At 37.9% G+C, this 16,105-nt stretch overlaps 1 protein-coding gene across 1 annotated transcript in view; it reads left to right on the top strand.

Moving 5' to 3' along the window:
- The window catches only part of GABRA6 (gamma-aminobutyric acid type A receptor subunit alpha6), a 96,609-nt gene extending 80,833 nt beyond the window's left edge, over positions 1 to 15,776 (top strand). The window contains exons 8-9 of the mRNA XM_058677879.1: positions 564 to 823; positions 15,501 to 15,776. Of these exons, the coding sequence (XP_058533862.1) occupies positions 564 to 823; positions 15,501 to 15,776 (536 nt within the window). The remainder of the gene's footprint in view (positions 1 to 563; positions 824 to 15,500) is intronic.
- Positions 15,777 to 16,105: the final 329 nt, after the last annotated feature.

Here is a 16,105-nt window from a genome sequence, read left to right as displayed (position 1 = left end):
ATATAAACTTACTGTTTTTTTAGGTTGAGCCATATAGTTTCCAACCTCAACATTTAATTCTATTTTTATTTTATACTTTGACCAATAGGTGGTTTTGTTTTTGTTTTACCTGAGAGACAAGAAATTAGTGATAGATTGACAGACTCCTGTTTTCTGGTTCATTCCCCAAATGTTTGCAAACATTACTCTTTGTGCCACACAGAATTCTCAAGTATGATCAAAGATACTAAAATTGATCAGAAATATGGATTATTCAATAAATGACAGTTATGCTGTAATTTTATAATTTTCCCAATCATTAAAACTATTTATCACTTATAACAGTGAATTAAGTTCAACAATTATTTTATGAGAGACTGCAATGTATAAGACACTGCCAAACTACTGAATTACACAAATATGGTTAATCTCTATAATAAAATTAGAAATAATTCTATTATAAGAAAATTAATCGGTAATATATAATTGGTAGTGTATATAATCTGTTCCAAACTAGTCCTCATTTGAACCTGTTATGTGACCCTCCATGCTAATACTACGTTTCTCATTTTTCTTCACTTTAGGAATCACCACTGTTCTAACCATGACAACTTTAAGCATCAGTGCTCGGCATTCCTTGCCTAAAGTTTCATATGCAACAGCCATGGATTGGTTCATAGCTGTTTGTTTTGCGTTCGTGTTCTCTGCTCTAATCGAGTTTGCAGCTGTCAACTACTTCACCAATCTTCAGACGCAGAAGGCCAAAAGGAAAGCACAGATTTCAGCCTCCTCCCCTGTGACAATATCAAAAGCAACTGAACCTTTGGAAGCAGAGATTGTTGTGGTAATTGAATTTTTTCTAATGTTTTCTACCACATAAAAAGACACCCCAAACAGTGATCACTAACAACAGTTCAGACATAGTATTAGTCGAGCCCAAGTTACGTAACTGTTAAGAACAATACCAGTTTCTCTTCTAACTTCACAGAGAAAAGTTAAGGAATCTCCCTTCATTTCTCTTTGCTCTAAACTTTTGGAATTCTTCCATTATTCTCATATATACTGTCAGATTCCAGGCTCTCAGGAGAGACTAAAAACACTGTTCTTAGCCTTTAGATGTTTCCTTTGAACAGGTTCACTTACAGCAGCGAGAGAGAATAAAGACAAAAAAAAAAAAAAAAAACCCTAATGAGCTCTTCAGAGTCGATAGAAGAGGATCAGGGACTTGTACAGAATGGACAATTTTGTCAGAAATCTGCTGGCTTCTGAATTTCACAAGGACATGAAATGAATTATAGGTACTCTAGAAACAGTTGTTATGAAAGTGTTTGATTCTCACTAAAGCATTAATATATGTAAATATGCACTGTGAATACATACGTATCAATGAGTTTATAGTCAAAAAAAGACACAATCAGCGAAAAGTACTTATAACTTTACATTAAATTAGCTGTGCTGTGGTTATGCTTTGGTCCCAAAATTTATAAATAAGTAATTTTTTAGTTATTATTTTCAATGATACAGCTTTCTGCAAGTGTATGATAGCATTGCAAATATAGGCAATGGGAGAAAATCTAGCATATTACCAAGGTATATATAACCAGGATTCTGACGTATTAGATCATCCAAGAGTCCTTTTAAGATTACTTTCATTCTTCGCAACCTTACATGAGGAATGGGGCCTCTAAGAGGTATCGAAATGGTAGAAAATTCCCCAAGCCGCGGCTACCTGCTTAGTTACTTTATAGATAAAGGAAGAGCCATTGTCTTTCTGGAGGATAAGTGGGGGAGCTACAAGGTGGGATTATTTCTTTTAGTGAAGGCACTTCTTATACTTTTCCTGTTTGTATCAGAAAGCCTTCCATCCATCTTGTGAAAATATCAAAGAAGACTAATAAGTATTTGAGACCATTTGCTCAGACGATGTTAGTGAAGTCTTCCTGCCAAATGCACTTGGGTAGGTTTCTGTTCTTTGTCTGGGATTAAGTAAGGGAGGTGATTTTGTGTGGCCACTAAGGTTATGTTACAAATGGAGGGGAGAAGCCTAGGCTAGTTCCTCTTATAAATGTGTACAGTCATTTTTCTCTAAAGACATGGACAAGTATCTGAATTAGGGCCTCATTTTTTGAGACAGAGTCTTGCATTTATCTGACTTTTTTTCAGACAGGTCATTGGAAACATGATTTTATGACTTTAAGTCCTCCTCCCATTGGAATTTCTAATGTAATCTCACTGTTGAGTCTCTTATATCTCAGTTATGATACAATGGAGACGTTCATCTGTCTCTAGAGGCCAGAGTATGAGCCTTCTCCAGGCCATTCTGCGTAGTGTTTCCTCTAATCTGATTACTCCATTTTTGGTGTTACCCATAAAGAACAGCTGTGACTTCTAGAGGCTCAAAAGCCAAAATCTATTAGCCAGATTCAATAGTAGAATTTCTCATAGTAGGTCTTCTTTTCCCAAATTGCCACGTGTGCAGGTAGCACAGAAAACATATTTACAGTCTGTATGAATATCGATTCCTTACCCTTTTCTGAGTTTTTAAAACTCTAGTCAAGGCAGAAAATTCGGTATTTTGTGTCTCAGTGTTAGATGGTGAAGTTTGAGTTTCTTCTACTTCAGTGAGAACTCTATGATCTATTTTGCCTCTTAGACTCCATTCTTCATGAAGCTACTGCCATCTGGGTTTTCCAGAAGTGAAAGGATTTTCCAGAAGTTCATCTTGTAGACCAAATCTATTGGTGCAGTCCTGTTCTATGGTCTGCACCCAATAGTGAACTATCTTTCCAGATGGCAGAAGCTCAGCTGTATTAAGGACTTGGCACTGGAGACTCTGAAATGAGCCCAATGCTTAATAAATCTTCCTCCTATTAGCCACTGACTTACTTTAAAGTCTGTAACTCCTCTACCGATGTGATATATGAATGGTAAAGAACTGCTTAAAGTTAATGTGGTGGTTCCAAATATTCTCAAATACCCAGGCCATCCTGTGGCACCTGCGTCTAGCTATTTAGAAAAGTAGGCTCCTGGTTATGAAAGTATGATCAATTTCTGGATGGGTACTTCAAGTACTATCCCTTGCCTTTCAGCATATTGCTTATACTACTGTTAAGCCACCAGGGCGAGAGCATGAGTTGGGACTATAGTTTTCCTCCAGGGTCCAAGAAGTGCACACACAGGATAATGGTGTGGGTCTCCATAGTCCAACTAAAAGGCCAGAATTAAGAACCTGACATTGCTCTGTGAATCTGGGAGAATTTTCTGAAAGTATCCCTAGATTTTGGTAATGTTTTTCATGTTCAACACAGAGAGTAAGACCTGTTTTTATTGACTGTTATTGTTCAAATTACTCACTTCCCTCAGATGACAAAAGATACTTGTGCCTGGATGGTGGGAGGCAGAGTCCCAGTGTGAGGACTCCTAGGCGGTACTCTAACAGAGGGATGTGTTGGGCTCTAGGAGGAGGTCATAGATGATGAGGAGATAGAAGAGGACTAGGGCTTGAGGCAGAGGGTGGGGGGGCATAGCACCCACTATGAATGGTTCTATCATTGGAGGAAGTCGAGAGTGTTGACTCATGAATAGTGCAGTTTCTATTAATAGCAGATCATCTACTGTATCTGTTGCTCTTCCATATCTCATCTCTGTGAGGGTATAGGCATATAAGAGTCTATCGTTCTTTCTAAGGTTTGAGTTTTCAATTAGTGCCATGAAGTCCAGAATGAAGAATATTTTGACCATTTTTATTGTCTCTGAGAGAAAAGAACAATTTGAAGATAAAACACTAAAGTTGAGTATGCTATTTGGAGAACATATTTATGCATTGGTAAAGGTGCTGTAAAAGAAAATAAACTTCTTCAGGATATCTAGTCCAAGGATATCCCAATATTTAAAGAGGAAACCAATGACAGAGTTCAAGGAGACGGATGGGAATTTCACCATCATTTAAAAGATCTCTTTGTGACCTAGGAGAGAAAAGGAAGACAGGGAAAAGACTGGGCCATGATTCTGTGAAAGTCCTGTCATTGCACTGGTCTGGATCTTGCACCCCAGAATCTCAACTGTGTCCTTTAGCACCTTTGCCTGAACAACCCCTTTGTGAGCTGATTTGGATCTGGGGTCAGATATCTCACATATGATGCATGGTATTCCAGCATCCTTGGAAACCACTATTTTTCCAGGCATGTGTGCCCACTGGGACTTTCAATAAGCTGAAGAGGGATTTGTAAGTGGTTGGACATGGGAGATTTTAGATCTGAGCTTTCACATATTAGCAGGGCAGAAGACTCCTTTGTGCTTCAGTTAGAGTCCCATATGATTGCCAAAGTAATACTGAAAATTATAAATTTTGAGATCATTATAACTTTACCAATTAGAAAGGGAAGGTAGAAGATATTTCTTTACAAGAAAACAGAGGGAGTATCCAGACCCTGCTCCTTACATTTACCATAGGGGTAAAACATTGTTAACAAATAGTGAACAGAACAGAATGCCAAAATGAATGGGGTAAGGTGATATCAGGATCATGTAGGAGTTGGAGAAAGAAATGTAAGGGTGACCATATACCAAACAGTTCTCCACAGAGACTACATGGTATTCAGGGGTTAGAAGATGCCATAATTCATATGCCGTATTTATATAGATGTTTACTGCATAAGTGCCAAACACCTCATCAATAAAGATGACAAAATATGCAATGGCCCCTTATAGTAAAGGAGCAGAAATCTGGAGGTTTTGAAGGCATGGAAGGATTAGGAAAGATAAGTTCACAGCCAGATGACAAGAGGAGAAGGAAGTCTCAGCTACTTTTGTAAAGCCTTTTTCATAAAGAACTGAAATATATTATCTGCCTGGTATTGCCCTTGGCTTCCCCACTTTCAACAGTTGCTGGAGAGAGGGACAAGGGAAGTTGGTTCATGGTTGGTTAGAACAGTACAAAGGAGAGAAAGGTATAACAAAATGAGGACTTCTTAGCACAACTGTCAAGAATTGGAGGAAAAACTCACTAGCTCATGTCTAAGTGGGTCACCACCTCCTGCTTCTTCCTCATGGGCTTGCCAGTTACCGTGTGGTGGCTGCGTCCAGGTTCTTATGATTCAAGAACAGAATATAAGAATGAGAGAGGTGGAAGTCATTGGAAAAGCAACATTCATTTGCATACAAAGTGAAAGTGCATTCCAAGAGAAGATTACAGAATGCCAAAATGATAGCTGTACTTGTTGAAGTGCAAACTTCACTCCTTTCTATGAACCGGAGGCTTGCAGGTTACTGTCTGGATGGGGATTAGTGAAACATTTAAAGAAAGCGAAGTTTCAGACAGGTATCTGGTACCACCTATACCACTGCTCATTCTGAGACTATCTGAACATGTCTTGGTGTTATTTGCATTACAGTTTATGAGCCATTGTAATTTTATTCCAGTGTCCTCATAATGAGCAGGACGTCATTGCAGGGACTCAGCCAGCAGCCAATGTTGGTTATTTTTAGCTGGCATCAGTCTCAGCAGTAAAACACAAAGCCACAATTTTCTGCTGCACAGAAGTTTGGGGTTGGACAGTGCAAGTGGAACTGTAGGGCAGGGAAGTGTTGGCAACTTAAAGTCCTCCTGGCTGGTAACCTCCCGATGTCAAAAGTCCTGGTATCTCACAGAATACAAACATGCCCCCAAATCTAAATTTCAGGTGAGTGAATTTTCAAATACTATCGTGAGCACATTTTTTCAATACTTATTTACTTATTTATTTGAGACAGAGACAGATGGACAGGGAAGGAGCTCTTCTTCCCTTGCTGCTTCCTTAAATGACTATATTAGCTCAAGATAGACCAGGCCAAAACTGGAATCTGGGAATTAAAAGCAGATCTCCCATACGTGAGCACTACTGGGAATCTGGAATTGATGGGTGGTAGAGACATGACAGGAGCCAAGGTACTGTCATAGCGGATGTGGCAATCTCAGTGAGCAGCTTAATCACCGTGCCAAATCACTAACCTACAAATATATTTTTGATAATTATAAAATGAATGAACAACTATAAATGTTTATTTGAGTGCAACTCCAAATATATAGGTCTCAGATTAGAGGAAATTGTTACTATCTAAATTTGAATTACGTAGACACAGGATAGAAAATTCCTTATAACAGGTCAATTCTAGTAAACACTTAAAAATCTCAAAGCCATATATGGCCCAATAATCCTTAATTTAACCTTATGTAACATTTATAAATCTGTGAGTGCTTTACTTCTCCCAATCCAAGACATACAATGGTGAAAAGCGTGATAATTTTCCCTATTCAAATTTTCTTTGATAAACTGACAAAGCTGTTTGAAAACATACATTTTCTTCAATTCAACAGAGAAGTTCATCTCCATAATAAGAGAATATACTTACATTTTTTTAAACATAAGCTCTCATTAAAAAGAAAAAAAAAGGAAAAATTTTTCTGTGTACTGATACAGTGTAATTACACCTATTACAAATGGGGAAACAGAAACTCATAAGGGAAATATCAATTACTAATTGATAGAAAAACTAGGGATTGATTGCAAAATCCCAGCACGGAAGACGAAGCCCTCCCCAACCTCACAATTCACCAGAAACCAGGCAATACCCAAATGCACATCCCAGTGGACAAGACATTCCCAGAACTTAGGGGAGGTCATTCCTCCAGTTGTTCCTTTAACTTATGATGTTTTCTGTGCATATCAGATTAAGGGTCATCAGAGTCCACATTTTTAAACAAAAATATCACAGTCTGCAAACTATTTCCAACTCATTTGAAAATCATTATTTCAAGCCACATAAATTTCAAGTATTCTTTTTTTTTTTAAGATTTATCTATTTTATTACAAAGTCAGATATACAGAGAGGAGAGACAGAGAAGAAGATCTTCCGTCCGATGATTCACTCCCCAAGTGAGCCGCAACGGGCCGGTGCGCGCCGATCCGAAGCCGGGAACCAGGAACCTCTTCCGGGTCTCCCACACGGGTGCAGGGTCCCAAAGCCTTGGGCCATCCTCAACTGCTTTCCCAGGCCACAAGCAGGGAGCTGGATGGGAAGTGGAGCTGCCAGGATTAGAACCGGCGCCCATATGGGATCCCGGGGCGTTCAAGGCGAGGACTTTAGCCGCTAGGCCACGACGCCAGGACCAATTTCAATTATTCTTGCGAATGAGTTTATGCATAACTGATTCTTTGTATACCATCTGTATGGACACAGCATATATGCTATGTGTTGTCTAGAGTTCCTATTATAATACACATCTAGAAATGAAAAACTACCCTGCCAGGATTCAGTTCACTTTGTACGTGTATAAAAAGTATGGCAAAAACTTTAAAAATCATGAGAGAAGAGTACTGAATATAATAAATTTTTAGATACTGAAATTTAATGAAATAGAATCAACTCTTTTGAAAAAATTTTTACAAGAATATTAGTTTAAATCTTTGAATAAAACATAGAGTAATCATTTCTCTAAGCCAGTATTTTAAAGATATAACTTATTCATAAGATACACTTTAAGATTTCAGATCTCCATATAAACAATCTCCTAAAACTGTAACATATAATGAGCAGGTTGTTTAGGAAGTTGGATAAATCACATTTAATTATCTCAAAACACTTTTTTTTTCTTTTAAGTTGTCATTTTTCTTCTTTTTTTTTTTTTTTTGACAATTATAGTTATGAACCTACCTAGGCTTAAATTGTTTTTAGAAGGATCAGGATTGTGGCTGATCACTGATGGTAAGCCAGTATCAGATTATCTTGTAGGGTTTAGCTACTCTACTTCAAATCCATGTCAATGTGCCTAGGAGAGCAGCTTGACAATGTTTGGAGCCCTGTAACCATGTGGGAGACCTAGGTCTTCCAGGCTCCTACTGTCAGCCTGTCCCAACCCTTGACTTCAGGGACCTTCAGGGAGTGAACCAACAGATGGAATGTATTTCAGTGTCAGTCTCTCCTTCTCTTTCTCTGTCACTCTGTGTTTCAAACAAACAAATGAAAACTTATTTTTTTTCTCAAATAATGGATAAGAAGAATGTTATTTCAGAAAAGCTAAAATATATAACTAAAATTAAAAATGAAGTTAAACTGACCATGCAAGTCTTGCTGATAGAAATGAAATGTAAATATTCTATGTAATAGTATATATATTTCCTTGTTCATGTCAGAATAGCAACTGACTTAAAGTAGAACAAACAAATTACACATTTGTAATTTATACTTGCATATGGTATATTACAATTGCAGGGTCATTTTTTTTTCCTGGTAAATATCATGACATTTAAAAATGCCTATTCAGTTGCAATCAAAATAACATTATTTGTGTAAGTTGGACACTGAAATAGCAAACTGATTTGGTGAAGTCATAAATAAATTAAGTGCTTCTGTATTCCATGTGATTGTAAATTATGCTGTTTAACATTGCTCATGGCTTTTCACAGAAAGCTATTTAAAATTATTACGGGTAAAACTCTACTGTTATTATCGTTTTTATTTTGACCTTGAATTTTAATATAATTATGGCAAATTCAGATATTTAAATTCTAAAATTAAAGTCCAAAAATATATTTTTAAAAAATATTTATTTTATTTTTATTGCAAAGTCAGATATACAGCGAGGAGGAGAGACAGAAAGATCTTCCATCCGATGATTCACTCCCCAAGTGACTGCAACGGCTGGTGCTGAGCCAGTCTGAAGCCAGGAGCCAGAAACTTCTTCCAGGTCTCCCACACAGGTGCAGGATCCCAAAACTTTGGGCCGTCCTCCACTGCTTTCCCAGGCCACTAGCAGGGAGCTGGATGGGAAGAGGAGCTGCCGGGATTAGAACCGGTGCCCCTATGGGATCCCGGTGCATTCAAGGCGAGGACTTTAGCCGTTAGGCCACTGTGTAGGGCCCTCAAAAAGATATCTTAAAGACAGACTCTCAATAGTGTTTTAAAGATTAATTATTTTTCTATTTTTAGGGCATTTGGAATTGGATATTTCTTTTTTTTTTTTTTTTTTTTTTTTTGGAACTGTTGAGAAGAAACTGTCAACAATTGCTTTCCTATTCACACTGTGTATCACCATATTGTTTTTATTAGATGTACTCCCATGACATTAGAGATTTATTCCTGTGTTCATGGTTTAAGAATCTTTGGTGTACCTGGAATATACTTGAATTTCTAGAATGACCACATTTGGCCCTTGAGCACTTTTCAAATAGTCTACTAATTTCCTTGTTATTTTATTTTATTTTTTAAGATTTATTTATTTTTTATTGGAAAGTCAGATTTACCAAGAGGAGAGAGAAAGATTTTCCATCTGCTGGTTCACTCCCCAAGTGGCCATAATGATTGGAGCTGAGTCAATCCGAAGCCAGGAGCTAGGAGCTTCTTCTGGATCTCCCTCGTGGGTGCAGGATCTCAAGGCTTAGGGCCATCTTTGACTGCTTTCCCAAGCCATAGGCAGGGAGCTCGAAGGGAGGTGGAGCATCCAGGACATGAACCAGCACCCATATGGGATCCTGGTGCATGCAAGCCGAGGACTTTAACCACTAAGCTACCACACTAGGATTACTTTGTTGTTTTAAAGGTCTAAGCCTTCATTGTCATATCCTAAGAATAGATACTGGTACCTCATTTACAGTTCCTGGTGCCATTACTATCTATGTGGCTTCTTTTCTTCATTAGAGATATGATTATTTTTATAAATTATTAATACACAAAATCAAAATTTCTTTAATCAAGGTAATTATATTATACTGATTACTTGGTCCATTTGTTTTCTTTGTTTTTTTCTCCTAGCATCCATTGCATATTTAGATATTTATGGTATTTTATAGAAGTATTTGCTATTTGCTTTTATTTAAGAGATGATCTGTAGAAAGCCAATGATATTTTAATGAATGGCAAAGAGAGGGCCTCTTCCCTAAGCAGAGATCCTGGTCTAGCAGGAAAACAGAAAAGTTAGTAAGTCCTAACAATTCATTGCAATAAAGACTTTAGTTAAAGATGTGTGATAGGTTTAGAAGAACTGTGCAAGATAACGGAACTCAGCCTGGAGGCACTTTAAAAAAATGAGGTCAAATCTGAGAAGACAGAGCTTAGCCTGGCTCCGCACAGGAAATGATAAGCTGATTGCTAGAAACTTGGGCATATGGAGGAAATAAACATAGGGTAGTCCTCCCCCTTCTTTTAGGTGGGGATGCGTGATGGGTCATTACCACGTTGCTCCCACTTCTGTAGAGAAATACTAACCACAGAACACCAAATGATTGGTCTCCTCTGTTCTATTTCTTGCCAGGGTTTTGAGTACGGCTACTACTCTCTAGAGCTAAGAATTAAGACTAAGCTATTATTTAACATAATTAATTAGTTAGAGTTAATTGTTTTATTAATTAGTTTTAATTAATGAAGAATTAAGACCACCAAAGACTCTAAGCACCAGAAAGACAATGAAAGTTATGATGTTTCTCCTCCTTGGTTACATCACTATGTGATTTATAGAGGATGGTGTGGATTGGATAAGAGATTTACATGAGTACCACTCTCTCCCTATGTTCTATTAAGTCTCCACCCACTACAAATATTCTGCATTCTCAAAACAATCTAGTCTGGCTTCCAGACATGTCTGCTATCATCAGTTATGTAGCAAACTGCTGCCAATAAGTTGTTGTTCTGGAGAGAGTCAAGAACCACCTCAGTTCCCAACTCAATGAGCTATATAACACAAATGAAGAAAATCCAATAGTTTCAGTTTTCCCCATAATGATTCATAATAAACCTAAAACGTATCAATAGACATCTTTTCTTCACGCCTTTCTCTGCTGGTTCTTAAAACAGGTCATTTGCTTGTCACTGCAGCAGTACAGCTCTAATTGGAATATCTCTATCGAGAAGACACCCATTGTTTTTTCTCTTCTAAAGTATTAGACCTGTGGAATCATGTATAAAAATTACCCTCAATAGTTCACAAATACCTAATCCCTACATCAAATAATCGCTTGTCCTGAAGTCCAGCTTGACTCAAAGTACCTTTGCAAAATGGCATTTCTCAAAACAAAGTAGTGCTCTAAAAATACTGAAGCCAATATGGCATTCAGCAGCAGGGGAGCCCTGGAAAATTCAAAACCACAGGTGTTCCACTCAAAACAGTGACAACCCCAAGCTGAGCCCTCATCTGGACTCTGACAAAAGCCTATTTTACCATCAACTGAAGCTGCTGGGCTTACAATAGAGCAGGCGGGGTCTGATGCAAACCTGTGGCTTAAACGGTTTGTAAAATTGACTTTCTTTTCATTTCAGAGATTCAGTGTGATTCTTCTAGATTGGTGTACAGTTTGATCATGCTGCCAATTCCCAATTATCAAGCAGCTGATGATCCAATTGTGGGGTAGCCAGGCCAGTTCACAGGCATTTTCCTTTAGTGTACTGCCTGCTTTAAAAAAAAAAAGATGCTCAATCATGCTAGGCAGTAAAACAATTTTGACCTTCAACCAGTGCTTCTAAGGGGCACCTATTTCCAACCTAGAGAACATTTGGCAATGCTTGGAGTCATTTTCTTGTCATAACACTACAACTGAGTATGTTCAGTCTAAAATGTCACAAGTTTTGAGGTTCAGAAATCATGACCCAAGCCTTAAAGCTGATGAGAAAAATGGTTTGACTATTCAGAATGGGACCTGTAGCATATGACAGGAATTACACCCAGGCTCTGATATTTATTACTTCTGTGTACCACTTTCTTCAGCTTTCCATTTGTTTTCCTTGGAAGACAGATTTATTTACTTTGAAGATTAAATCAGTAAAAAAAAAATGAGATTAAGCACACAAATAGTCTTGTAGCATTTGTCAACAGAAGCTGTTAGAACTTTTACTTAAAATGTTATATAAGGCATAGTAATAAAATAGGTAACAGTATTACTCTTTATATGCCACATTTTGCCTTTCTCATCCCATAAATCTTGGGAAATGTTTGGGTACACCTATTTGCTTATTCATTTGTTACATATTAACAAGCATACACCATGAACTACAGGAATCATATGTCCTTAAGATTTCAATGTAAGAAAGGAGATGAGCTACAAAGAAACAATCATGTTTACAAGTAGAATATGATGGGAGCACAAGGGCTGTGGTTTCTAAGAAAGCCAAAAAGTGAATGAAGTGCTGGACAAACTGTGTTATGTGCTGTAAGAAACAAGTAGTAAATGAGATACAGGTAAAATAAAAATGGAGTAACAGGTGAATGTTAGTCCAGGTAAAAAGAAACGAAAATGGGTAAGCAGCAAGAAAAAGCAGATTCATGTTGCAAATAAGTTGAAAATTAGCTGTAGGTAAGATCTGCTGAACAAATATTTACGGTGATTCAAATAACTCAAAAAGTGAAATTAAGTTTATGTTGATGCAAAATTTTGAAATCCATGCCCATTTTTATAATATATACTTTTCATAAATACTTTGAGGACTTCTCATATGAATGGAGTTTCATCTTTGTATCTATATAATATCCTTATATGCATATGTTTATGAAATTATAAGCATGTATCTGAATTTCTCGAATTCTTGGAAAAAAAAACAGAAAAATGAACAATGAGAGAAATAACAATTTTCCTGAAGTTCAAAAATAACAACTAGAATCTCTGACATCTGTGATATGTCTTAGTCATGTTGCAGTTGAGTTCTAGGTAAGTAATTATGACCTAGGGATTTCTAACTCCCATGTTCTTTCACCTTGAGCAACCTTTGCTAGATAATGTTTGGGGTAATAAGTGAGGAAAAGAAGAATTCTATGGCAGTGGACCTTTAACAGCAAGCTAACGTGGTGTTACCTAATTTCTTCATAGCATTTCATTCTCAGTGATACCCCTTATCTATGGATAAGAGCAGTATGACAACCCTTCGTAAGTCTTCCGTAACGCATTCCTCCCACTTCCCTAGAGACAGGTGAAAAAGCAGTAGCTTGCATTTTAAGAACCCATTATGTAGAAAGCCATTTTTTTTTCATTACAATGAACAAGCATGTCTGCTTTCTTTCCACCTAAAGTAGGAAAAAAATTACTGTTATTAAAATCCAGGAATGAAAACCTCCTCTGCAGAGCTCATCCTCTAGCACAATACTTACAAAAATGTTACTAGAGGAAAATATTTTACTGTTTCATATCTGTGGGAGGAGTCTGAAGCTCTTTGGATAATAATACAATGCCATATTTTTCTGCTTGAAGTTTTAATGATAACATTTTAGTAAGATATTTAATGGGGCCTGGCACGGTAGCCTAGCTGCTAAAGTCCTAACCTTGTACATGCTGCAATGCCATACGGGTGCCAGTTCTAATCCTGAAGGCCTTGCTTCCCATCTAGCCCCCTGCTTGTGGCCTGGGAAAATAGTCAAGGCTGGCCCAAAGCCTTGGGACCCTGCACACACGTGGGAGACCTGGAGGAAGCTCCTGGCTTCAGATTGGCTCAGCTCTGGACACTGCAGTCACTTGGGAGGTGAATCATCACAGGGAAGATCTTCCTCTCTGTCTCTCCTCCCCTCTGTATATCTGACTTTCCAATATAAATAAATGAATGAATAAATAAATACATATTTAATGGATAACAACTCAGATTAGAATCCAATAAATCTGATGTAAAATCTTGAAGATGGCACAAACTTTATGCTGTGACATACCACCGTGCATTAAGGCAAAAATTCCATTTCTCCAGTTCTAACAACATACAGTCTGGTGACTCTGGGCACTGCAGTCCTGTTTTCTCTTGTTTTTAACAAATCGTCACTGTATTCCAAAATCAGAAGATAATACCCTGTCCTATTTTACATTCTATTCTGCCCCCTGTGTCCTGTGGTTTATTTTTGCCCAGAGCACTTCCATAGTCCAGGACCTGGAGAGCAATGACACTTCTTGGTTGACGTACACCGTGTCTGCACCAAATCAGGCTGGACTACAACAGATTTAGCTTTGCTTTTGCTAAAGAAGATTTTTCCCCTGGTCCCTAAAAATATGCTGGGCTTGTGCTCTCTATGATGATGATGATATAGACATTAATTTCCATGGAATTTCAAAAAGCAAGATTCAGGAGGGGGTTATAGAAAGAAGAGTTCTTGGAGTTGCTGTTCCTGTGGTCCAAATGTCACTGCATCAGCAGGTCATTTGGGTCCTGTGGCTCACCCTGCATAGGGGAGGCTGCAGTCTTATCCTGTTGCCGCAGGGTTGCTGGCTAAAGCCATGGGAGTCTGCCCATGTGACTCATATACCCTGCCAGGCAGCAAAGTGGTGACTTGTCTGCCAGGGAGGAAACAAGACCATTTTACAAGATCAGAGGTAATCTACAGCAAGTGTTTGAAGGCAGAGACCCAGCAACGACAAACTAGCCACGAGGAGTGTGATTGTTAGAAGATGGAAACAAGAAAAGCATCAAAGGAAGGCCTAGCTAAAGTCCAACAGCATAAAAGGAATCTAAATCAGACAGAACTGGCCTCTTAGATCTGAAAACGCTGGACTGAAAATATACTGAAATTAGGGACCAGCGTGTAGTCTACTGGTTAAGATGTCAGCTGGAAGCCGGCATGTGGTTTGGGATCCTGACTCATCTCCTGGTTCCAGCTTCCATTTATGCAGACTCTGGGAGGGAAAGGAGGGAACACTGATGACTCAAGGACTTTGATCCTGCCACCCACATGGGAGACCTGCATTCAGTTCTGGCTCCCGACTTGGGCCAGACCCATCTGTAGTCACTGTTGGCTTCTGCATCCTGAGCAAGTTCCATTTCTCTTTTTTTCTCTCTCTCCCTCCCTCTATTATGTCTTTCTGATAAACAGAAATAAACAGGTAAATGTTCATTCAAGGTATAAAAAGAAAACTGTCGTAGGATTTCAGTAGAACAAAAAAAAAATCTATTCATAGCTAAGAACATCTAAATATTTTTAGCTAAGTAAATAAATTATTTTTGATATTTTAAGATAGAGGGAAAGCAGGAAAAGAGTCCTTAATGAGATATAGAAATCTCTCAATGTAATAACTTCTAGGTTAAGGAGCACTTATATTTAAGACATGAGCAGTCATTTCTCTTAATTTAAGGTCACTTAACATAGATCAGCTCCCTTTTTTAATCTCAGCTGGGTAATCTCACAAGTGTGTAAAGATGAGACTACAGGCTGGGATTGTGTCTGGAAGAATCGTATCAATAAACTAAGTGGTGAATTTTCTTATATTAAGTAATATGGAACCCATTCCCCACCTGTAATACACACCATTGCCCACATGCATCGGCCCCAAGGTTAATGCATAACAAGGAGGTGGCTATGCTTTCAAAACCTATGAAGTGAAATTTCAGATCACTATATAAGTGAAAAACAATTTATGTGTTTTAATCCTTTCTTGGAAAAGTGGCAGCATCAAATTGCATTAAGAAAATGTTAATATTTTCGCTTACCAATGGTCAACAAATATTTGTCGATGATGAAACTATGAATGACTAATAAGCTATCACTATTCTTTTGCCCCAAGCTGAATGTGTATTTCTTTTTTCTACAGCGCTCTGATTCAAAGTACCACCTAAAGAAAAGAATCACCTCTCTGACTTTGCCAATAGTTCCATCTTCCGAGGCCAGCAAAGTTCTCACAAGAGCACCCATCCTACCGCCAACACCTGTCACACCTCCACCACTCTCACCAACTTTTGGCGACACTAGTAAAATAGACCAGTACTCTCGAATTCTCTTTCCAGTTGCTTTTGCAGGATTCAATCTTGTATACTGGATAGTTTATCTTTCCAAAGATACAATGGAAGCTAGTAATAGCATTGAATAGCTTGTGGCCAGGACAACCTGTGTCCTGCAAATTCTCATTCCTGTATTTCTAAGAAAATGCCACTGATATGTGCAGATGGTTTGTAGAACATAAAATCAAAACTGAAAAATGTGTAACACATAATAACTTTGAGTAAACATGTATGGACAACAAGCAATAATATCACCCCTCAAAACTCAGTTTAAGGTTATGGAAAAATATGACATTTCTGTATAGTAAATAAAATATTTTGGAAGATTAAGATGGATTCATGATAAATTTGCTAACCTTTGTCCTTCATTGTTCAATATTTCTCATTGTCACTCTGAAAAACATTTAACATAAGGCAG

The sequence above is a fragment of the Ochotona princeps genome, chromosome 19 (genome assembly GCF_030435755.1).
Source record: "Ochotona princeps isolate mOchPri1 chromosome 19, mOchPri1.hap1, whole genome shotgun sequence".
In the NCBI taxonomy this organism is placed as follows: domain Eukaryota; kingdom Metazoa; phylum Chordata; class Mammalia; order Lagomorpha; family Ochotonidae; genus Ochotona; species Ochotona princeps.
This window is presented reverse-complemented; position numbering and strand designations above follow the sequence as displayed.